Source organism: Balaenoptera acutorostrata, chromosome 17 (assembly GCF_949987535.1).
Source record: "Balaenoptera acutorostrata chromosome 17, mBalAcu1.1, whole genome shotgun sequence".
In the NCBI taxonomy this organism is placed as follows: domain Eukaryota; kingdom Metazoa; phylum Chordata; class Mammalia; order Artiodactyla; family Balaenopteridae; genus Balaenoptera; species Balaenoptera acutorostrata.
Window position 1 is genome coordinate 41,375,525 of NC_080080.1, and position 25,432 is coordinate 41,400,956.

Consider the following 25,432-nt stretch of genomic DNA (forward strand, 5'->3'; position numbering starts at 1 on the left):
TCTGGAACAAAGAAAAGCGAAGCGTCGCGAGGTAGCGCAGGAAAGGACAGTTCCGACAGACCTCTCGCCCCGCGGGAAAGCCTGTGCCCCGGTGCCTCGCTACCCCACTGCATCCTTCCGCGCGAGCGCGTCAGCGCCCAGGCATCGCGAGCGCCTAGGACAGCCTCGGAACGGCTCGCGCATGCGCGGGGGCGACCAGCGCGCCCTGCGGCTCCTCGCGTTGCCCCTGGAAACCACACGGTGCTGTAGCTACAAGAGCAGGGGAAGGACATGACGATTCAAGATGGCGAAGGACCTGGACGAGCTCTTGGATGAGGTCGAGTCCAAGTTTTGCAGACCAGACCCACTGAGACTGGGTATGGTCGAACGGCCCAGAGGCGGAGGCGGTGGCGGCGGCATCCTCAGCAACGACCGGAGCCGAGCCGAGGCGAAAGAGAATCTCAGGTTAACAGGCGGGAGGGGTGGGCTGTTCTGGTGAAGCCTGCTTCAGGTCCTAAAGCCACCCCTCCGCCGCCGGACCCAAAGAAACGTACCCCCGCCTGCAACCTCCAGCTCCTCTCCCTGCTAGGGCCCAGACTCTCAATTCCCCACTTCCGGGGCCGCACACACTTCAACTCCCCAGCCTGGAGGATCCTAACATCTCTTCCCAAGGCCAGACTCCGCCCCCGAGCAAGCCCCAGAGGACTGGCCCCGCTGATGCCCCGCCTCTGAGAGCCCGCGGCTTCACTCGGGTTCCGATGGGGGAGGGGGAGTGCAGTTTAGGCTCTCCCTCTTGAGCCCCGAGGGGGTCACGGTGACCCGGGCCTCCGTTTGCGTGAGCGATTCTCTTCCGCTTTTGAGGTGCCCGCACAGAGAACCTCATCTTATTGCCTCTGGTCCTCTTGGGACCCCATTCCCAAGGCAGAACAATTCTTGGGGCAATTGTTGGAGAAAACGATTCCATTCTACTCCATCATTAGTTGATTTTTTTTTTAAGCTCAGAGAATTGAATGAGATTAGATTTAAGATTAAAAGGTTTAATTATTGGTAACATTGTCTTTATTAATCCAGCCACCTTCCTTCTCCCCACGGCCCCAGCTAAGGGTCCCAGAGGATCTCAGGCATCCAAATTGAAATTTGGGGAATTTTCTTAAGTCTTGGTTTTTGATCCAAAAAAAGTATCTTTCAAATTTGTCAGTCATTTTTCTTCTGTGTAATTATTCAATAATAGACTTTCTTCTTTATCTCACTTCCCCCCTCAATTCCAAAAAACCAAAATTTTTACCAGAATGAGTATTGTCCCTCAAAGTGTTGGCTTGGGAGCCTCTGCAGTAACTCTTGCTTGAATCTCTTGGAGACGCTTGTGGAATTACACAGAGGCAGCTTTGGAACAACCCAAGAAAATCAATCTTGTTCATTTATGGCTGCATCTGTGGATTTTGTTTTGTTTTTGCGCACCTGTGTGTGATTTCCCAGAACCCAACACCATTGCTACCCAATTTCCAAGACTTACCTCTAATGACATTTGTTTATAAAAATTCACCCTCGGAAGATAAAAACATTGAAAAGAGTCTAAAATTTAGAAACAGAAGTTCTAAAAGTTAGTCGAGTACTTGGCAGCATTCTAAAAAATAACTGTAGAGCCAACTAAAATGACTGCTTTGGGGACTTCCCTGGCGGTTCGGTGGTTAAGACTCCGAGCTCCCAGTGCAGGGGGCATGGGTTCATCCCTAGTGGGGACTCGGCCAAAAAGATGACCGCTTTGAATGACCGCTTTGAATGGGCTAACGCTCATTTGACTGTTTATGCAAATATCACTCTCACTAATTTGTATATTATCTTGAATGCTGGACATTCTAATTTACTCATTCCCAGCACATCTACCATTCCTATCCTACAACAATGTTACCTTGCAAGTTCTTTTGTTCTTTTTGTTTATTCCTTTGGGGCATGGAGAAAATTTATCAAAGAGCCTTCCAGAGCCTATTCATCTTAGGAGAACTAGCACGGAGGGATAGGATGTCTTGGAGCAGGCTGCTGAAAATGGAAAGGGTTACTAAGGTGGACAGATCGTCTCCAAGCACAGGTCCTTTTGTACCTCTCTCCGTAGCCTGTTGTTATACTGCTAAAATCCATGCATAATCCTTGTAGCATCCCATCCCACCTAACTACCTCAGATTTTTCAATAATACATTTATAGAAGCTGTAACAAACCAGTACTGTTGTCATTCATGTGTTCAATTCAAGTGTTGTCATTCACTTCATTTGGCATTGTAGTTGTAAAGGTAAATTTTGCAAAAAAACAGCAACAAAGACCCTAAACTTAATAACAAATGTAGTATATAATGTCAAATATTAAAATTTTGTCCTGAGCCAAAATTGATACCTAAAAGTTAGGAACTGATTTACATTATGAATTTATTAATAGGAGACTACCTGCCAATTGTGTAGTGATATAGCCTGTATCTCTTTTTCTTAAAAGAGTTAAAATACTGAAATTGTCCCTTAAAAACAATAGCTCTGCAGATAATAAATGACCATGCCACATCTGGATACCAGGAACTACTGCTAATATAAATGGTCAGAACATATACAACTTGATGAAGAGTTCAAAATGATAAAGAGAAATATATGATTAGTTTTTAAAAAAAAAAAAAAAAGACTGATGTGAGTTGAACTGCAATAAGAATAAAGTGGTTCAGGATTATACAGATGGGAATATTTAGAGATAATATCATAACCTCATAGATGATAGCTATAATAATAGCCCATACTTATTGAGTCCTTTTTATATGCCTTATTGTGTTATTTCATTTAATCTCTGCATCCCTACATAGTGAATACTATTATTATCCTCATTTCACTGACCAAGACCTAGAAAAATAGTTGCTTGCCCAAGTTCATATTTCCAAGTCTACCAGGACATTGTACATCCAGATTTAAGCTTTTATGTATACCTTTCACATTTAATTATGGGTTTCAAGTGTTTACATTTATTTTATTTAGACTATATATTTTATTTTTGACAGAAACTATATCTTAAATCAAGATTCAATATAGGAAGCAAAGTTAAGTAGGGAACCAATAAATGTTTATTAACCTTTGATTAAGATTATTGTATTACAGCATCAAAAGACAAAAAGTATACTGTTGTTTAAAATTTATATGCTTTCTCAATGAAATGATGGCATTTTTTTCCCATTTCTGTAGCAAAGCATAGGCAAGTGTAGGCATCATGGTATTGTGTGATCTAATAACAGACCAGAATCTTATGTAAGCTTATAGTTTGGATCCCTAACAGTACTGAGTAGACTGGTAAAGTTTGAATGCATCTGATTCTTGAAATTGTGAAATTGCATGAGAGAGGGGAACCCAGAGAGTACATCACGAAAACCAGAGGAGAAAATTTCTAGAGGACATCTTAGCAACCTGCTGTCACAAAAGAAATTGAAGGAATTGGTACACAAGTGTCAGGTGCTTCTGAAAGATTAAAGAGAATTGAAACTGAGAAAGGCCATTGAATATAGTGATTTGGGAAGTAGCGACTTTGAAAAAAAGAGTTTCACTACAGTTGAGGGATATAGAGGCCAGAGATGGAATATTACACCTGGAAGAAGTTTTAAATAGTTGTCTAGATTTCCTTTTTACATGTAAAATGTCTGAGGTTCAGAGAGGTTAAATAATTTAAACTAGGTGGGTAGTTCTCAACAGGTGATGACTTTACCACTCAAGGGGCATTTGGCAATGTCTTGACATTTTTGATTGTCACAACTGAGGAAGGGTGTGCTACTGGCATCTAGTGGGTAGAAGCAGGGATGCTGTAAAACATCCTACAGTGCACAATAGCCTGCCCCTCTCATTGTGACACACACACACATACACACACACACACACACACACACACCAAAGAATTTTCTGGTCCCAAATGTCAGTATTTCTAAGGTTAAGAAACCCTTATCCACATCACCAGCTGATGCTAAATCCAATGTACTTGTAAGGAAGTAGAAATAATGGATATAGACTACTCTTCAGTAGTGAGTAAAATAGGGTGGCAGCTTCAAGAGGGGTTTTGGAATGTTTCTTTGAAGAAGAAAGCATACTTAGCATACTTGGGAAGAAACCAGTATACAGTGGAAGATATTAAGGGTAAAAGTTAGAAGGGGAAAAACTGAAGAGGCAACGCCTGGACGTAGATGGAATCAGACATTCAGTGTTAGGCAGTAGCCTCTGTGTTTTCTTACATCAGGTTAATTATCTTACTCTAAGCAGTATCAGAGAAGGGCTATAATCCTGATGTTAACAATTTCGGAGCAAATATGTTTCTAGAAATAGAGAGTTAGTCTAAAAAACCTGTCTTTTAAAACAAATAATGATCCAATGAAGTTATAAAGTTATAATGCTTTACAGCATCTGTAACGTAAACTCTAAAGAGAGTTAATCTCATTTAGTGTTAGGTGTCTAGACTGCCCTAGATTCAATTCCAAGCCTCTCCTCCCACTGTTTATATGAACTCGGTCGAGTTTTTGAATCTCTCGGTCCCTATATCTTCATCTATGTAAAGTATTCAGTAAATGTTAGCTATTAAATAGGAGTTCCATGCAGTAACAGTTTGTCAGTAATCCTGTGATGGCTTTACCTGCAGAAGGTAAAGAGATAGTTGAGATACTCTGTCAAGCAAATATCACTTTTTTGTGTGTATGTGTGTAATTGATCATTTGGTTATATAACCTTTGGCTCCTGTAGTAAAGAGATATGATTATTTGACCTACAATGGAACCCTTAGGGGAAAATTAGACATATTAAAATTATCTTTGTTTATAATTCTCAGGTTCTACTTATAATTGTACATATTTTGTATTCTTAAATAAATGGTTGATGTAATTTAGAAAAGTGCATACCCACCTTTCTCTTATATATAACATACAGCTTTAAATGTTATATTTTAAGTATGTAAAAGTACACATGTGAATTTGTACCTGATGAACTACATCTTTTTTCTCAAGAAACCTAGGCTATGTCCATAGTAGGAAAAAAATAACATCACATTTCTCCTTCTGTTATCAACTCTAGTAAAGGACTTTATTTAAACAAAACTCTTCTGATGCTGGCTGACTTTATCTGCACTTAAGCTTCAGCTGTTTTCTTGTTTGTTTGTTGTTTGTTTTTTCAGATCAACAGAAACATTTAAAAAAGAACATGATCTTGACAGTCTTATTAACGAAATATTTGAAGAGCCCAGCTTTGACAAAAAACGCTTTGTAAGTCAAATGTTCTAAATGTACAGTAATTCTTTCATTAGCTCAAGACATGTTTAGAATAGTCTGAAAACTTATAGAATACACAAGTATCTATAGTCCTTTGAATTCTGAGAAATACAATTATTTAAAGAAATTATTCCACTTAGATTTAAATAGGAAAAAAAATTAGAAACTGTGTGTTTTGCTTTTTATTTCTCAGCAAGAATGAGAAATTAGAAAAGCTGTTGAACAAAAGTCAACTTGCAGATGAAGTTGGTTACTTGTATTTATTTGTATACTCTAAGAATACTTTTCTAAAAGACCAAAATCAGCTTTCATTATAGGAATGTGCTTAGCATCTCAAATGCTTTGCCATTGCTCTCATCCCAAGAACTAATCAGTTAAGTTGGTAGTATTTTAATTTTTTAAATGCTTATATCTCTATATCAACTTTATAAAAGCTCATAAAATAATATAACAGCCACCTATATATTTACTAGTCATACTGAACGTATCTTAACATTTTGCCATATTTGCTCCTCTGGATTTTTTTTTTTTTTTTTTTTTTTTGGCCACACCATGTGATTTGCGGGATTTTCGTTCCCTGACCGGGGATTGAACCCAGGCCACAGCAGTGAAAGCGCTGAGTCCCAACCACTGGATCACCAGGAACTCCCTGGACTTTTTTTAAAGAAATAAAAATTATAGTTTAAGAACTCTCCAAATCTTACTCTACTGCCTTCCTTCTCAAAGGTAACCATTAGCCTTTCCATCCATACTTTTATACTTTTATTACATATGTATGTAAGCATAAACAATTTTAACTAATGTATAGCAGTCCCTTACGTAACTCCACCACAGTTTATCTATCTACATCCCTGGTGATTAGACATTTTGATTATGCCAAGTTGTTGCTCTTACAAACAATGCTTCATCAAATATCTTTGTATGTCTTTTTTTTTTAACCCATGTATAGGAGTTTCTCTAGGATATATAAACCTAGGAGGTCACAAGGTGTGCTCATCTTCAACTTTTCTACCCATTGCCAAAATGTTTTCCAAAGTGACTGTCTTATTTGTATTCTTCTCACCAGCAGCGATGAGAATGTATATACTTTCATTTTTACCAGTTTGGTGGGCACAGAATATATTTGTTAGATTTATAGATATATTTATATACATATATATATATACATATATATATATATATATATATATATTTGTTAGAAAGAGACCAAATGGAAGTCTAAATTACAAGGACCACAAGGAAAACAATCTAAGAAATAAATATAATACCAAAGAGGGTTTGTTTGTTTGTTTTTAAGGTAAGGAAGATTAAAGCAAGACAGTGGACTAAAAATAACTAGGCAATGATTGTGTTAAGATTATGGATATGGGCCACTTCTTTTTTTGTCAGACTAAAAATCAAGTGACTGGTATAGATCTGAAGCTTTGTATTTCTCTATGCCAGAGGGGAGAGGAGTGGGAGAGATGAGTGAAATACATGAGGGATGTACAAACTTCCAGTTACAAAATACATGAGTCACAGAGATGAAATGTACAGCATGAGGAATATAGTCAATAACACTGTAATAGCTCTGTATGGTGACAGATGGTGACTAGACTTTTTGTGGTGATTATTTTGTAATGTATAGAAATACCAAATCAGTATGTGGTACACCTGAAACTAACATAGTGTTGTAGGTCAATTATACTTCAATTAAAAAAAAAAAAGAATAAAAATAAAACCAAGTTTAAAAAAATCTTAATTTCTCTAAATTTAACATTTTCAGTTCATCTGTGGTAAATTAATAAGCTGGTGGCCTAGTTGAATAACATGTCAACACAATAGCAATGGTGTTGAATACTCTGCGAACAGAATGCATCATAAATGCTGAATAGCAGTACTAATTTAATTAGTGGTAGGGAAAAAAACTACATGATGTTATTCATTGATCATCTGAGCAATTCATTATTTATTAAGCACTACCGGGTATGTATCTGTGTGTGAGGCACTGTCTCTTCAGTTCAAGGCATTTCAGAAAGAGAAGGAAATACTTCTCTAAAGAAGTATTAGAGAAGATACACTAATTTGAAACAAAAATAACTCTTATAATCAAGAAGAAATAAGCTTTTATGCACTTCTTCTGTATGCTCCCTTTTTGAAGTTAGTTATTATATCCAGTTTTCCAGCCTGCAGGGGAGAAAGCAACCCAAGTAAACTCCTGGAGGAAAGCAGATCAATGTAAAACACTGATTGGATGAGGAAAAGAAGTGTCTGTGAATTGCCAGTCCATGCCCACCTTGTCCTTGGAGGCCAGGTCATGCTCTTCAGAGTATTGCTCCCTCCCCCATTGCTCACCCATTCTGTTGTGTTTCTTTTATTTTTAATTGAAGTATAGTTGATTTACAATATTATATCAGTTGCAGGTTGTTTCGTTCGTTAACCACTCTCAGACTCCCACAAGAAAGCCCAGAAACAGCAGTAGATGTCCCAGTGTGCCAGCTCTGAGTTGTAAACACAAGCCTGGATGGCACATGGAGCATGCTTCCAAAGACAAAAAGAGACTTAGGCACATTATTACTTTTCAGCTATGCACCAAGAATGTTTCCAGTTCTGTTTAACATCAGTTTTATTCAACAAATAAAAGAGTTAAGAGAAATAGTAAAGTATTTTTGCCTCCATTAAATTTCCTCACCTACTAGGTAAAATGATGGCATGTCTCTGCAGTTTAAATTGCCTTTTCTCCATCCTACTTCCTTTCCTTGGCGGTGGTCCTAGTATGTGGTCGGCTATGTTGTTTGGTACCTTATACCAGTTAACACTTAATAAATGCTTGCTAATGATGATGTTATGTAACCATATAGGAACTACTGTATGGTTGTGACTAGGTAGCTGTACATTTTCCTTGAACATCTAATGGTTGATACCATTCCATTTGATCATAATTAATATTCCTGAAGTTACCCAGGAGTTTGGTTAGTTTATTTTTAGTTCAGGTGAGTACCATTCACAGCCTTTAAAATGAGTCTGAGGTTTTTTTACTCCTCAGTTGAATTTTTCCAGGATGAAGTTTTAAATAGCAGCTCCTTCATATTAAATCATTGAACTCTAGTATTAACTGAAGAGTTATAAAGTGACTCTGAATCTTAGCATGCTAATAATGGCAGTATATCAATTTTCTAGACTAAATGTTAGCATAGTAATTCGTAAATTCCTCAGGGAGGTCTACTTCCCTTTTGCCTTTAAAGGGTTTTGATCATTGTTTTCATTTCAGAAACTTTAAAATCATAGGAAATTTTAAGCCATTTTTAAAATATTCTTGTTATAAAGTAAAGAATATTAGTTTTCATGTTACAATTCTCTAAGTTACCCTTGGCCTTTTATTGTTTTGTTTTTTTAACAGAAATTAAAATCTAAATCTTCAGGTAACACATCTGTCAGAGCTTCCTTTCAAGGCCTTGGTAAGAGGTAAGTTGGGATTGCTTTGGTGAATTATACACACTGGTGAGCATGGTCTAGTAGATTTTGTTACCATTTAACAACATCGAGCAACAAAGCACTGGTCGGCTTTCAGGAGACAGACCAATAGCAGCATTTTCAGTGTTCTTATGGTCTGTGACTCCTTAGTGTAAAGGAACTTGAATGGGAGGTTATTGCTATTGTAAATAATTTTCTGCTGCGTTAAAAAAAAAAAAAAAGTATGAATGGTTTCTCAAAATTAATGTTCTGTTATATTCTTCAGTATTTACTTTGTCCCTTACATTATTTGGCAAACACATTTTTCTGTGACTCATTTTAGCTCCTTGAGTGTTCCTGAATATACAGGTTTTATCCAATAACACACTGACCCTGGAATAAATACCTCTTCCTTGAAATAGTTGACTTGCTCAGGAAAATATACAATTTGATTACAAGAATATAGAGTCGATGAGGCCAAATTAAGTTCTCATGTTTCTTGTATGTTTTAATTTTATTTTTCTCCCATCTGTTGAACATGTCCAGCTGCAGCCCAGTATACCTTGGTGGAAGCGCTGTTCCGTGTGGGATTGGGACAAATACTTCACAGAGGTAAGATGTCAGAAATATGTTATACTTTCTTAATTAGTTTTTTCCAAATTGATGCCCTGTTAAAACATAGTTCTTATCATCTTGGCATGAGTCTGTTTCATAATAAAAGGTATATTTTGTTAGCCAGTCTAAGAACACTTTACTGAAATGTTTATTATTCTTGGGTGATAGCTGTTAAAAGCTATGGTGTCGGGTATGTGTTGTTCATTGTGTTGACACCCTTCTTTAAGATCCACTTGAAGTGCCTGGATCACTTCCAGCCCAGCTTGGTTTCCACAAGACACCAGGAGTTGAGCTTCTGCCTTGCCATTTTTCCTCCCAGGCAGTGAAAACCAGTGAGTAGGACAGGTGAACTATATGATGTGTCACCCACACTGCCTTGGCCAGTCAGCATGAGAAGCTGTGAGAGTTCTTAAGCACAGTCTCTTGATTTTACATATTTCAAAAGGAGAAACCCTCCTTTTGTTGTCTCTTCCCCAACCCTCCTTTCACCCAGTATCTCACTCAGTACCTCTTTCAGGGCAATCTTATGGCCATGATGCTACCTACCCCAAGCCCCTACCAGCCTCAGACTCCTAGCCTACTCCATCGTCACTGTCGTAAAGTGGGGAGACAGATCGATTTTCAGCAATTTTTTTTTTGTTGAAGTATAGTTGATTTACAATGTTGTGTTAATTTCTACTGTACAGCAAAGTGATTCACTTATACATATATATACATTCTTTTTCATATTCTTTTCTATGATGGTTTATCACAGGATATTGAATATAGTTCCGTATGCTATACAGTAGGACCTTATTGTTTATCCATTTTATATATGATAGTTTGTGTCTGCTAATCCCAAACTCCCAAGCCATCCCTCCCCCACCCCCCTCCCCCTTGGCAACCACAAGTCTGTTCTCTATGTCTGTGAGTCTATTTCTGTTTCGTAGATAAGTTCATTTGTGTTGTATTTTAGATTCCACATATAAGTGATATCATATGGTATTTGTTTTTCTCTTTCTGACTTACTTCACTTGGTATGATAGTCTCTAGGCCCATCCATGTTGCTGAAAATGGCATTATTTCATTCTTTATTTTGGCTGAGTAGTATTCCATTGTATATATGAACCACATCTTCTTTATCCATTCATCTGTCGATGGACATTTAGGTTGTTTCCATGTCTTGTCTATTGTAAGTAGTTCAGCAAATAATTTTACCATCCTGTTAAGTTTGGTTCTATTTTTATAGAGACCTACTTAACTAGATTATTATATTTTGTCTAGTTATTTCTAAAGCACTTTTTCATTTTCTGATAATTTTTTAAGAAATAAAAGACTGAGCTATATGATTGCATTCTGATCACGTTTCAGGAGAGATAACCATTATATTGAATAATGGAAGTGGGATCCAAAAGGACGTTTTTGGAGGGTTGTGGTAGAGCTGGCCTAGATCCTAGGAGGCCTGGAAAAAAAGGGCTATAGGACCAGAGGGAAACTGGGAATCTGGGGAAGCCTGGACCAGGAACACCAGGCAGCAGACAGGCTATAGCAGCCCACAGGGGTGATGCCTGCTGTGAGGGCTGTAAATAAAGAGTTGATAGCACCTGAATCGTCGTGCGTTGAGGACTGTCTATTCAAAGCATTAGAGGCACAAAATGCCCTTAGAGAAGAATACAGTCTGGTTGCTTATCGATCCTGACTTACTGTGTCTACCCGGTTGGATTTGTCTCGGTCATTGCCAGACCACTCTGCCTCAAATCCAGGCTTCCCTCAAGTCATCCTTGAGCTATACGGCAAACGTTTCCTAGTTACCATCCACTTCCATCTTCTATAGTCTCACCCATATAGAGCATTAAAGAAAATATACCTAACATAACATTTTGAGCACCTCTCCCCTGTTCAGAAGGAAAATGAGAGCTGCCATCTGTCTCATATTAACTCTAAACTCATTTAGTTTGCTTTACCAAATTGTTGTCCTTGTTCTTCCTCTTCTCTTTTTAGTTCTTCCACCTCCAGTTAAAGCCTGGGCTAGATACTCTACTTCCACTAGAACACTTGTTATCCTTCTAATTTCCACTTATATTTTTCTGCCTCTGAGTATCTTTACACTTATTCCCTGTCTAGAATGACACTCCTTTCTAATGCATGTCCCCACTGTCTTACCTGCTTAATTCACTTACTGTAGACTCATTTTGTCATTCTGTTTGAACTTCCTTTTCCTTTTCTTTTTTTAAATATTCATTGAATGTCCTCTATGTCCTAGGTACTAGATACCAAAAAAGATAAAACACTGGCCAGTAGAGAAACTGATAAAGAAACAAATGACTATACCCAGGGCATGAAGAAAAAGGGCTCTGATGACAGAATACCTAAGTTCAGATATTCATTCTGCCTCTTACAAGCTGTGAAGCCTTGAGAAGGGATATAATCTTACAAAACCTCAGTTTCCTCACCCATAAAAACTTTGGTTTTTATGGGTGAGGAAACTGAGTTATTGTAAGGATTAAATGAAATAATACATTAAAATTGCGCCCATGTTGCAAGTCAGCTAGCTACTATAGGTACACTAGTTTGTAGTTATTTGTGGGTCTTTCTCATCTGTTTGTGCTGCCTTCTCATTGTGTTACACCTCAGCTGCAAGAATCCTATATTCTACTACTTTTCCATTTTATCTCAGGAAATATCTCTATGTGTTCTGGTTTACTTCCAAGAGTAAATATTTTATTAAGATTTTCTTTTATGTAGTATATTTTTACATGTACTTTGATTTAGTCTAGCAGAGAAGAATCTCGTTCCAGATGGAATGTCAATGTATGTCTATTATATAACATTGATCCATGAGAATGCCACAGTCTTTCGACCCCGTTCCTACCTTTTGCACAGTGACAAGAAGGGAAAACACATACAATTTGCATATATATGCACAGGTAAATGTTTATATTCACAGATCTTTTCTTCTTCACCCATCACAAAGATACTAATCATTGACCACCTTCTTCATGACATAGATCAGCACACACAGAAAGATAAGCACATCCATATTCACGTGCATGTAAAATATTATATGTGTGAAGTACATACATATTCACGTGCATGTAAAATATTATATGTGTGAAGTACTTTATACTGTCCAGAGCACTTTTTTGTAAATATATGTGTATTGGTTCACCTGCTTCACAGGGAAAAACCAAGATGCAGATAGAGCAAGAATTTTTAACCCCATTTTATAAATGAGGAAATTGAGGCACTGATGTTAAATTCATTAAACACGTATTAATTCATCATGTCCTTGCTAAGTCCTAGGTTTTGAGTGAACACATTGTGGTGAACAAATAAATAGACACTTCCCTGCCCTCAATGAGCTTTCAGTCTAGATGAGGAAAGAGACTTTAATTCCACAAATAACTATTAAATTTCCACATAATATGTAATGTGAAGGGTAAGTACAGAATACTATAAGCATAGATAATTGGCATCCTAACTAATATGAAGTGTTAGGGAATGCTTTCCTAAGCAAATAACATTTAATCAGACTATGATATGATAAATAAGTAGGAATTAAGCAAAGACAGGGGAGCGTTGGAGCCAGAGGACCCACCGTGTTAGACGATCCCTGAGCTGGAAGGAGCCAGGGGTGTGGGAGGAACAGAGAGCAGCTAGGTGAGCTGGAGTGTAGTGAGTGGGGGAAAGAATGGCTCCTGGTGGGGCTGGAGAGAGGTAGTCAGGGGACGTTTGGTTTGGGGTCGCCTGGAGGATTTTAGAAAAATATGTCTTACAGCAGTGGAAGCCATTGGGTTGTTTTGGGGTTTGTTTTAAGCAGATAGGGGTGACATAATCATATTTGTGTTTCTAAAGAAAGAAATTTTGGTTCCAGAATGGAAAATGGATTGGAAGTTGGAGGGACAAGATAGGAGAGAACACAGGGAGACCAGTCAACAGGCAGTAGGTACCGGTGGTCCAGGAAAGAGACAGTGATGGCAGCTGTGACCTAAGTGGTGGCAGTGGCTGTAGGGAAAAAGGGTCACACTTGAGATATTTAGAACATAGAATTGACAGAATTCAGTGATTAAATGGCTGTTGGAGGCAAGAGAGAAAGTTGTCAAGAATGACTCCCAAGCCCTGTGCCTTGCCCAAGGCAAGGACTCAGACGTGTAACTTGATGCCTAGTCCATTACGCCTTCTAGTATACCAATTTGCAGAAGCTTGTATAATTTATGTAAGAGGGAAGCCGCTTTTGCTCTTGCAGCTGTTGTTTTCCAGCTGCCCAAACAGCAAGACTCCCCAGTCCACTGTGTAGATCTGACAGGATTTGACTGAGAACCAGAGTCTGTGCAGAAGACTATATTGGGCTATATTTGGGACATTCCCACCACTAACATCTTTAAAATAGTAAAGATTTTACTTACTAGCCTGATAAAAGGACGAAGCTGTTGGTGACACTTCCATGTTTGTATTTACTCACATTTTAGAGGAAAAACCTGACAATTTATCTTTCATTGGAACCATGACTTTATGTTAGATATTCTTTTATATATAGTTATAAAAGAAAAATATATTTAAGCCCTGAAAATAAGCACTGATTTATATGCCTAGGGCATAAAGGAAATCGAGTCTGTTCTGCCTATTTTTCATGTGTTATGTTTGTTTGATTTTTGGATAAAGCTCTGGTTTGAGAATAATCTCGAATGGTTTTAGAGTGTAAAGATTTGAATCTTTTACCCACTTGGTGTAAAGGAGAAAGAGCAGTAGCAAAGCGTGGTGGCATTAATAAGATACAGATAAAACCAAGGTGTTATTTTCAAGCCAAATTGAATTTTACTCTCCTGATTATTTTTTATTTTATTTATTTAGTTAGTTAGTTAGTTATGGCTGTGTTGGATCTTCGTTTCTGTGCCAGGGCTTCCTGTAGTTGTGGCAAGCGGGGGCCACTCCTCATCGCGGCGCGTGAGCCTCTCACCATCGTGGCCTCTCTTGTTGCGGAGCACAGGCTCCAGACGCGCAGGCTCAGTAGTTGTGGCTCACGGGCCCATTTGCTCCGCGGCATGTGGGATCCTCCCAGACCAGGGCTCGAACCCGTGTCCCCTGCATTGGCAGGCGGACTCTCAACCACTGCGCCACCAGGGAAGCCCTCTCCTGATTATTTTTAAAACTACTTGCAAGCCTGGATTATTCCATAGACTGGTATAATAATGGTCTAATAGAGTGAATCGTAGCAGCAGAATGATTTCTTAGCTGCAAGTTAGTTTTATTTTTCTCAAAGGACAGTGTTTGTAGGAAAATGTGTTAGTGTGAATAGATTTGAATAAACTACTAAATTTTAAATTAAAAAGCTGTATGTAACATTATGGTTGAAATTTTACACATACAAAATGTCAGGAAATTCTAAATTATAGTTCCCACAACAGCAATAATTCAGCCAAATTGCACATATGTATTAAGGCATTAAAGTTAACACTCTGTGCAATCATGTAATAAATACATATGCATAAGAAAGCAAGTTACAGCATCTTTGGGAACCATCATTTTGCATTTCCTGACTTGTACATTCAAAATCCAAGTTCAAATGTGTACAAATGTAGTTGTGTTGAATTTCCATATGTACAAATACAACTTCATAAATTGCTAAAAGTTTAAAAGGAAATATGGAATTGTTTATGAAACTTAAGATTTTAAGTGTTTAATTATTGTTGTGATTAATGTTTTTAGAAATATAAAGCATTTATTCTCAAAGAAACTTTCAGGCCAAAATATATTTGCAATTTTGAAGTTAAGTTATCTGAATTTTAGAGGGAAATAAGTGAAAAAAAATATAGTGATGGATTTTATTTTATTTTTTAATTGCAGAAGTATTATATGCTTTTTGAAAAAAATTAAAAGTCAAAATGTATAAGGAGAAAGATAGTACTCTCCTTCCTTCCTCTCCATTCCCACCCCTCCTGAGTCAACCAGTGATAGCTGCATGGTATATTACCTTCCACATTTTTCTCCATGTTCTTACAAACTTATTATAAACACCTATACAGGAAAATTTGGGGGGTCGTTTTTATAAAAGCAGGATCATGTTATATATGTTATTGTGTACCTTGCCTTGTGCACCTCTGTGTCAGCAGTTAAATCTAATTAACTCTTTTATCAACTGCCTAATATTCCATAGTATAAATGTTATTCAGTCTTTTCCCTCTTTGATAGCTATCCAGGTGGTATCCTGTTTTTTGCCACTTCAACAGCACTGCAGTAGGAATTATTCTTGCGATACACGCCTATACTCTGGTGCTTTTATTTATATGTAATATATTCCCCAAAATGGGATTGCTAGTGCAGCAGCTAGGTATAATTTTAATCTTAAAATAATGCCAAGATTTTTCCCAAAAGGTTATAGCAGTTCACATACCCACCAGAAATGTCTGAGAGTGCTAATTTTTGCTCACTTAATTGGTTTAAATATATATTTCATGGTTGCTTGAAATTTTAATTCTTTATGTAGTATTTTAACTTTTTAATAAATGCTGTATGCCAGGCACTGTCATGAGCACTTTATCAATATTAACTTGGTTAGCTCCTCATAATTCTTTTATGAGGTGTGCATTATTATCCCCATTTTACAGATAGGGAAACTGAGTCACAGAGAAGTTAAGTTACTTGACTATAGTTACACAGCTAGGGAATCAGCATTTGAACATAGGCAATCTTGTCTACACTCTTTAACTACTAATCTATGCTACCTATGTTAGTGACATAGAGTATATTTTTAGGTTTTTTTTCTTTGTTGTCATTTGTAAGCACTCTTTATCAGTATAAGTATTTGACTATGTGTTGAAAATGTTTTCTTTCACTCTATTATTGGTCTTTTCACTTTGTTTTTGGTATCTTAAAAGCTCTTGTTATTTCCTTTTAATTTTTAGATGATCAAATGTATCTATATTGATTCTAGTTTTAAAATACTTCAAACAATGGAGAATCTTTAAATCACAATTATTATACAAGTCAAATGGTTTGCAGCAGCAATTCATAATTCTTACCATATATTATCATTTTACTCCTGAAGTTACTATGTACTATATGAATTTTGAGATTTGCTTGGCATTTCGGTTCCTCAGGTTGTCACTGAGTACCTGTTATGTGCTGAGTATCGTTCTAGCAGTTCTACCCTCTCTCATCAGCAGCATTTTTCCCTTCACTGCATCTTTGCCATCAGTATACAAACCTGCTGTTTTTCCTTCTTAAATATAACCTTCTCTTAACCCCACTTCCTTTACCAACTACCACTCCACTTAAAGAAACTGCTTAGATACACCTTACCAGTGAAGCCTATGCAGACTATTGTATTTAAAATTATAACACACTTCCTCCCAGTACTTCCAATTTTATCGACTCTACTTTTTATTTCATTTAAAGCACTTTTTACCTTCTAACATGCTACATAATTTATGAGTATTGCTTATTTCTTCTCGAATTAGAATCTAAGCTGTTTGAGGACAGAATCTCACCAGCACATAGTAGGCTTTCAGTAAATATTTTTTAAGTGAGTGAATGAATACATTAATGCCAAGTAGTGGGGAAACAGAAACAAATAAGATATTGTCCCAGCACACGTAAGATATTGTCCCAGCATTTCAATACAATGTGGCAAATTCTGTGATAGAGGCATCCTGAAATTTTCATTAGGAAGGGAAACACGTAAAGAAGGTAGCTTAAGTGAAGATCTCCCTCAGACAAATTTGAAAACCATTGAACTAAAAGATCTACACATCCATTTTTTTTCTTTTATATATGTAAATATACATGTGTGCATGTATGTATCAGTATGCAAGATCTTAGTAAAATAGGTAGGTTTGTGCAGAAATTTGACCTGAAAGTTCAAATAGGTAATCAGACCAATAGTATAAAAATTTATAATCAGATTCATCTTTACTTTTCTGTTGTTTACTCAGTAATCTGTAATATGTGGTATAGTCTATGAATAAATCAGCATATTTTCATATTTTAACTTACCAGTAATTTCTAACGTACAGTTCTTTTTCTCTGAACAGAGCATGTGACCATCTGCGTTGTATAGCCTGTGATTTCTGGGTAGTAAGCTACGATGACTATGGGTGGGACAAATCATGTGATTATCTGTTTTTCAGGTATGTTTCTAAAGAACTTTACTCTGTGAAAAATGTACTTAATATACAACTTTATATTTCTTATTGTGCAGTAATGCCTCTTGGTGGCCTTGGCCAGATTGTGTGGCCTCCACCTCTTTGATACTTCTCGCATCATCTCCTCCTTTCCATCTGTCTGCTGTCAGCCTAGTTAAGGACATGTTACTTCTGGACAGGAGTTCAGAAGTAGCCTCCTCACTGATTTTCCTGTGTACAGTCTCTTCTTCCAGACCACCCTTCACTTGCTGAGAATTAAAGCATAACTCTGAGTATGCCATCCTCTTGCCCAAAACCCTTCTGCTTACAGAATAATGTCCAAATTCCTTAGCATGGCATTCAAGACCTTCCATAATCCAGTCCCCATCTATCTATCACCCAGCTTTGTTTGTCTTTCCACAGTATACTTTTCACCTTTGCAAGATTTTAGCTACATCAAAACAATGCTCCCATTCCCTATGACTTAGTATAAACTCTCCACCTCTTGGGCTACCTTCCCACCATTTTATCTACCTAAACCCTACCTGTCCCTCAGGGTATGGTTCATTGCTCATCTTCTATGATTCCTTTACCACTCTCTCAACTTGGAAGTAAACTCATCCTCTCCCGTGTGTCCACAGCACGTTGTACCTGTTATAGCACTTACTGTAATAAAAGACTGAAAATATCTTAGGTTGGTATATGTCTGCCTCCCTCCTTGTGGTTGGGATAGTGTCTTACTCATATTTTTGTAATTTGTACATCCTTAAATACTCAGTGAATACCTAATGTTTTTAAGTTATAAAAATGTATTTGAACTATACATTCACATTTTCAAATAAAAATTAAGGGCTAAAAATTAGTAAAGTACATATATCATGCATTTTTGGCCCCCCAAACCTGTGCCTAAGCAAAGACTGTATTTTCAGATACAAGTCATCAGAATTATTACAGCACTCTTCAGTAGCATAAAGAAAACTGTGAGAGGCTTTCTTCACACCTCTCTGGCATCCATTCTCATGTAAATCTCTAGGAGTCTCCTCTAGTGTTAATGTAAGAGTTTTTAAACTTTTCACATCAAGAACTGTTCTGAAAATCTGAATCCTCTCAACATACCCACAGAAAAATTCAAATATGCAAATACATAGAAAACTTACAATTTGAGAGATTTCATAGTACCCAACCCAAATAAAGCCTAGCGCGGTCCCAAAATCCCAGGTCAAGAGCCCGTACTGTTTGGGGCTCTGAAGCTCAGATAAGAAATGTAGACTGGGGCTTCCCTGGTGACGCAGTGGTTGAGAATCTGCCTGCCAATGCAGGGGACACGGGTTCGAGCCCTGGTCTGGGAAGATCCCACATGCCGCGGAGCAACTGGGCCCGTGAGCCACAACTACTGAGCCTGCGCGTCTGGAGCCTGTGCTCCGCAACAAGAGAGGCCGCGATCGTGAGAGGCCCGCGAATCGCGATGAAGAGTGGCCCCCGCTTGCCGCAACTAGAGAAAACCCTCGCACAGAAATGAAGACCCAACACAGCCAAAAATAAATAATAAATAAATTTAAAAAAAAGAAATGTAGACTGTGAAGTGGTAGATGAAACCATGAAACTGGATGATATTACCCAGAAAGGTGACTTGGAGGCCTGTCAGTGAATGCAGAGTTAAGGGATCATTTATTTAAGATAGGAGATGCTGGGACTTCCCTGGTCCAGTGGTTCCCTTAACTGCTGGTCCAGTGGTTAAGAATCAGTCTTGCAATGCAGGGGACGCCGGTTCGATCTCTGGTCAGGGAACTAAGATCCCACATGCCGCAGGGCAACTAAGCCCACGTGCTGCAATTAGAGAGCCCGCATGCCGCAACTACAGAGCCCACACGCTCTGGGGCCCATGTGCCACAACAAGAGAGAAGCCCGCTCACCACAACGAAGAGCCTGCATGCCTCAATGAAAGATCCCACGTGCTGCAGCTAAGACCTGACACAGCCAAAAATAAATAAATAAATAAATATTAAAAAAAAAAAAAAGATAGGAGATGCTTTGATGTTTATATTGTGGGGGGGTGGGGAAGACAAGAGAAGGGAAGGTTGTGTGAGTAACAAGGTCCTGGAGGCTTTGGGGTCTGATGGAAAAGTGGGCCTTGGATAGGAAGAGGCCACCTCTGTGCCTGGGTGGAAAGAGGTCATATACTGATGTGTTCCAGGGGAAAGCTAGGAAATGGAGGCCTTTTCACATCTCACTGCCTGATTTTGTGAATGAAGATGTGATCTGCTTGAAAGTAGAGGGGAGATGAAACACTTGAGGGCAATAAGTGTATCCTAGCTTTGACAAGTTCTAGAATTTTCAAAAAGAAGTATAAGCTATACTTGACCATCCTGCCATAATAGCTAAATAAAATGCTCTTATTTTTCTATTAAACTGTGTTTGCTTTATGGGAAATAATGAAATTTTCTTTCTCAGCTTCTAAAATATGCACTACTTGAAATGTATTAATTATTGATAGTTCCTTGGCTTTCATGATTCCTATTCCTGAAATCTCTAAGTATTCAGTCAAGTATCACATGTTAAGTTTGTCAAAATATATTGCAGATTGAATAAAGGACAGTCCTTCATTTAGCCATTTAGTTTTCATTAAACACATTTAGTTTTGTTCGGCTTTTTTCTTTGCAGTAAAACTTATTCATTCAGTTCTTCCGCTATCTCACTGTAACCTTAGCTAAGTTGTTCAGCTGGTCAAAGTCTCAGTTTCCTGAAGTCAGACAGTTGGCCTGGAAAATCTCTTAGGTTTTGTTAGGGTCTAACCTCAATTGTGCCTGAATTTTGTGCAGTACTGAATGTGGTGCCCATTGGCCACCAGAGGGCACTTTGTTTCCTGCTTTCTGCTCCAGTGACATCAACAAGTAACAGTTAACAGTGTATTTCTTTTTTAAAAAATACTTATACTGTATTTCATCATTTCACTATGTATTTTTTCATCATTTCACTTTGAATTTTTTCATTTTCTTTTGTCATGGAATATTTACATAAATTCAGTAGATGGATTATGAAAATCATAATTGATTTTCTATTAATTAAATTTAACTTCTGCAGTCTTTTTTATAATAGCATCAAGTCAGATGGTTATCGTTTTTCATGTGCGCATAGATTTAATTATGTTAAAATTACTGACATTTATTTCAGGATAGGCATTTGTTTTGTTTCTGGTAGTATACGTAAATAAGCAGATCATTGAAACAAATGAGATATAATATGAATTCAGCACATAGAAATAACAAGCACTTTTTCTCTATTAATGAAAAATTTCTGTAGTTAACCCATCAGAAGCCTGATATCTTTATGCCTCTTATATGCCCTCCATTTGCCACATTGCAGGCTTTTAAAATATGGGACAGGTGAGTATTTGAGGTAGGAGATGAACCACCATCTCTTCCACTCTATTCTTATATCATGTAGTCTCTGATAAGACAGATCAATAATTCTTCAGCTCTTTAGGTCACTGTGTTCTACAACAGCCTTAATAAACAGACCTAGAGGATTGCCATTTAAAAACATTGAAATCCTCAGAAAGAGAACACCAAAGTGTATCTTCTGTTTTTCATGTGAGAACACCAGGTAGTTTAGTGTTTGGATGTTGTGAAGATAGGAAAATAAAGCAGTTAGAATTTCTTTTTTTTTTTTAAGTCATTAAGCACTGACCAAAGCAACTATGCTAAAACCTTCTTGTTTTACTAATAGGAACAATATGCCAGAATTCCACAAATTAAAAACAAAGTTGGTAAAGAAGAAAGGAACACGGGCATACGCCTGCCAGTGCAGCTGGAGAACTGTTGGAGAGCTGACTGACCTTCAGACGGATCATCACCTTCGCTGGGTTTGCGGTAAACACTAGGAATGCAGACTTTCCACATTCAGACAAATGCATCCATGAGAACAGTCTCTATTAATTGTCATGATATTTAGGTAAAGGTACATAGTATCATGCCCTTTGGAAAAGACAGGAAGTTTCATTTAATGGCTGTACAGATTTTCAAAGACCAAATGGACTTGGGAAGATAATGTGCTTTAACATTTTGGAATTATTCCTTTTTGATATATGGACATTTCACTTAGTAAGGAAGGTAACAAGTTATCCAAATACTTCTTTGCTAGCCTGTCCCCTGTTAAATAGAAATTGAATTGTGGAGTTTCATACAAATATATAGCCATTCAGTAGCAACTGCAGTGCTACTGACTGCTAATATACTTAGCATAAACATTCCTCGTTACAGCAGTTAAAGGGGATAAAGCTGGCCCTGCAGAGAGGTCATTGAGGGGTGTACACGTCACCTCTTCCAGTCAGATCTGTTGTTAGCAAAGATCATAATTTAGACATGTCAGAAACCATGTGATCTGTGGCTAATTGAAGGGTTTTCGGGAGTCTGGGTATATTGTAGGTGAAAACACTGCCTGTATCTGATCTAACTTCACCAATTCAAAGCAATACTACGCACAGTAGTAAGTATATATTACCAGTTTTAGCTTATTTCTCCTCCTTTTGTTCATTTAGATATCAGAAGTTATTTAGTTTGCTCTTTTAGCAAGTATTCATTTCTATATAAAAGTGGGGTTTTTTGATGCACCCAAAAGTACAAGGAAAAATCCTAATACAGACAGGTCATTTTTGGATTTTCCAAGTACCTCTTGCCTTTAATGCCCTAAAACTCCATTAAGTAAAGAGAACAGCAAGTAAGGTATTTTCTCAGGCAGCCTGTTGATTTTTCTGGTAGGATCAGGTTGACATGCTGTTTATTGGTGAGTACATGAAAAAAGAAAGCATAGCTGAACCAACAGGTAACCTGTTGGGCTCCTTCTTAATATGACTAAGACTTGAGGAGCCCTACAATAGCAACACATTCAGAAAATCGGCTACCTCAAAATTACCAGCTCACAGCCCCATCAAGAGATTCCAATTTGCCAGAAGCTCTTTACCGCATGTGTCTAATATATTGTTCAAATGCGTGACACAAGGCTTGCTGAAAGGGAGGAACTGAAGCAAAGTTATGATCTGCGTAGTCTTATACTGAATCTGTTCCAGCCATTTTACTCAAGCAAAGAAAGATCTGGTCATTAAACTCCTCCTAACCGTGATACATTTGCATATGTGTATCACTTGCTCCAGTAAGCCTAGTATTCCAACAGGATAAATCTCATTGTGGCAGATGCTCACATTTTTGTATTAAGAATATGTTTACCAATCTTATCTTTCAATAAAAATTTTTTACCCCCTAAAATTTTATCTCAGTGTAATTGTATCGGAAACGTAGTGGGGGACTTCCCTGGTGGCGCAGTGGTTAAGAATCCGCCTGCCAATGCAGGGGACATGGGTTTGAGCCCTGGTCCGGGAAGATCCCACATGCCACAGAGCAACTAAGCCTGTGTCCCACAACTACAGAGCCTGCGTTCTAGAGCCCGCGAGCCACAACTACTGAAGCCCGCATGCCTAGAACCTGTGCTCTGCAACAAGAGAAGCCACCGCAATGAGAAGCCTGCACACCTCAGTGAAGAGTAGCCCCTGCTCGCCGCAACTAGAAAAAGCCCACATGCAGCAACGAAGACCCAATGCAGCCAAATAAATAAATAAATACATACATACATTTTTTTTTTTAATTGATCCTTTTAAAGAAAAAAAAAGGAAACGGGGATTTGGATTGAAGTCGCTTATTTCAAAAAATAGCAGAGCAACAAGATCCACACATTCAGAACCTCATGGAATTTGACGCATTTAATCATAATGGTGATTTTTTTTTTAATGAGCAAATTTACTAAATTATGGATTTGAAATTTTTTTCCTCTTTTATTAGTTCATCATAACTATTCTATAACTTAGATATGTTGCCCATGTTTGGCATTCCATAACATAATAATTATAATAATTAGTTCCCTAATGTCAGAAATGTATAAATGAGTTCACATTTTTATTGGCAATTTATAAGCTTTTTAATATTGTATAATTTTTAATCAAAAATTTAGAAAGAATATTATGTTTATATACAAATGGATAGATTATTACCAGTTGTAATTTAAGCCAAAAATGCAGCTATTTTAGTATCAATGTAGAAGAACAGTATAGTTTCTAATCAACTATAATTTTTAAGTGCAAAGTCTGTAAAACTTTCAAGATGTTTTGCATATTTGTTTTCAATATTCATAATAATTTTCTACCTTTAATGAGTATTTATTTTTTTATCAAGCCAGGTAGCTACTTTATTTGAACTGCATTGTACTCTCAGACCCTTATCTTGCCTAGAAATGAATAAATAATAAGTAGCTTTACTCTGTATTTAGGTGTATTTTTTTGTTTTATAATAAAATATTTGGGGATTAATTTGATATAATTTTGATAATTTCCTTTAAAATGTTAACAAAATGTTTCCAACCTCCAGTTGAACAAAGAATTTATTTATTTGCATTGGGGAAGAGAAGCATGCCATAAGTTTTAGTGTGTGTGTAAGCGTGTATGTGTGTACATGCACGTGTAAGAGAGGGTAGTAGCTAAAAGAACAGGTCCAAGTGCAGGAAGGAGCCATGTTGATATGGTGGTGTACATCCAGACCTGTATGATGATGTCAGTACATTTAACACTTCTTTTCTTGGGCCAAAGGAGATGGCATCAAACTATGATTTTTAATTGTTTTCCCTCCTTTTCTTACTCATCTGATATTTTTAAATGTGGTCGGAAAAAGGTCTCGAATCCAGTAAGTATTGTGATGAAGCTCAACAGTAACTCAAATGTTGATTTTTTTTTTCAGTTGTTAGGTTTTAACAAAATTTCCATCAGCTGATACCAGCTAGTAATCAGCTTTACGTATTGTTTAAGGTAATTCTGGAAGGAAAGAAAAAATTCAAAATATACAATCTCTTTAGAGATTTTACATTGTATCATATTTATTTGGGTTTGTGACACCAAAATGTGCCCTATTTAAAAATATTGCATGGAATATATAGATATACATATGGTTGATAATTAAATTTGTTTTCAGACTTCCCCCAAAGATAATGGGTGACAATATGAAGTGTTACAAAATCAGAGTTGAAAGTCATGTCCTGTGGAAAGTTACTAAACTTTTGGGGCTTCATTTGCCTCATCTATATGAGTGGTGATACCTCTTTTGTAAGCTTGTTGTAAGGATTAAATCATATAACATGTGAAAATAATATAACAGTATAGTTTTTAGTTCAGAATAAGTGCTTAATAAATTCTCTCATTCTTCTTTCTAAAAGTAATACTATCTAAATTGATTGGTGCAGCATGTTTCTTATAGGAAAGCATTTCGCCACATGTTTGTTTATTCATTCCCTAAATATTCCATATGAGAAAGGTAGCTCTGCTGTCACTTTTATTTTATAACTAGTAAATGTAAACATGTCTAGCTTTATTTTTATATAAGTTGAAATAACTTTCAAAAACAAAAAACAAAACACCTGCTCACCCTAGCCTCTTCTTCCTGTCTGGTTTAAACCTAGTTGATCTTCATGAAGGCCTTCCAGGCTTTTCACAGTATCTTTTTGGCTTCTTCTGCCTCTTCTTCCCTCCTCTTCCAGCTAGACCTACAGCCCACCCACTGTTCCTTAGATATACTTCACATTTTACTGTCTGAATGTTCCTGCCCTCCCTCATCTTATTCTATCAAAATCTGACTCATTTTTTCAAAGCCTGTGTCTTGTACACTAATGGTTCTCAGAGTGTTGTCCACTCTCAGAGGAGTCCCCGGGAGTCTTTCAGGGGGCGCACATGGTCAAACCTATTTTCATAACACTAAGACGTTAGTGCTTTTTCACGTTTTCGCTTTGTTGACATTTATACTCGTGGTGCAAATAATAGGTAAAACTGCTGACACCTTACGATTCAAAGCAGTGGTACCATGCACCGGCAATAGAGAAAGTCAGTTTCACTTAAGAATGTCCTGCATAAAGGCAGTCAGATTAATAAAGCATATCTTTTAAATATTCTGTGTGACTAAATGGGGAGTACACAAAAAGCACTTGTGCAGTCTGTGAGCTGAACAAACCACT

The 25,432-nt window shown here is 37.4% G+C and overlaps 1 protein-coding gene across 2 annotated transcripts; it reads left to right on the forward strand.

Moving 5' to 3' along the window:
- The first annotated feature begins 225 nt into the window (after nt 1-225).
- On the forward strand, nt 226-23,635 carry CFAP418 (cilia and flagella associated protein 418). 2 transcript variants are annotated; one of them, XM_007164939.2, is made up of 6 exons: nt 229-444; nt 5,150-5,237; nt 8,623-8,687; nt 9,222-9,287; nt 17,300-17,395; nt 21,116-23,631. In XM_007164939.2, the coding sequence occupies exons 1-6, from the start codon at nt 284-286 to the stop codon at nt 21,267-21,269; spliced, it is 630 nt and encodes a 209-aa protein (XP_007165001.2). In that variant the 5' UTR covers nt 229-283; the 3' UTR covers nt 21,270-23,631. The 2 variants fall into 2 exon arrangements, with proteins under 2 accessions (XP_057388349.1, XP_007165001.2); XM_057532366.1 differs by lacking the exon at nt 17,300-17,395 and having other exon boundaries at nt 226-444; nt 21,116-23,635.
- Nucleotides 23,636-25,432: the final 1,797 nt, after the last annotated feature.

Coding starts and splice junctions, on each gene's coding strand:
- CFAP418 (XM_007164939.2), top strand. CDS start 284: ATGGCGAAGGACCTGGACGAGCTCTTGGATGAGGTCGAGTCCAAGTTT. Junction 8,688..9,221: donor TTTCAAGGCCTTGGTAAGAG/GTAAGTTGGGAT, acceptor GAACATGTCCAG/CTGCAGCCCAGTATACCTTG. Junction 9,288..17,299: donor GGGACAAATACTTCACAGAG/GTAAGATGTCAG, acceptor TTCTCTGAACAG/AGCATGTGACCATCTGCGTT.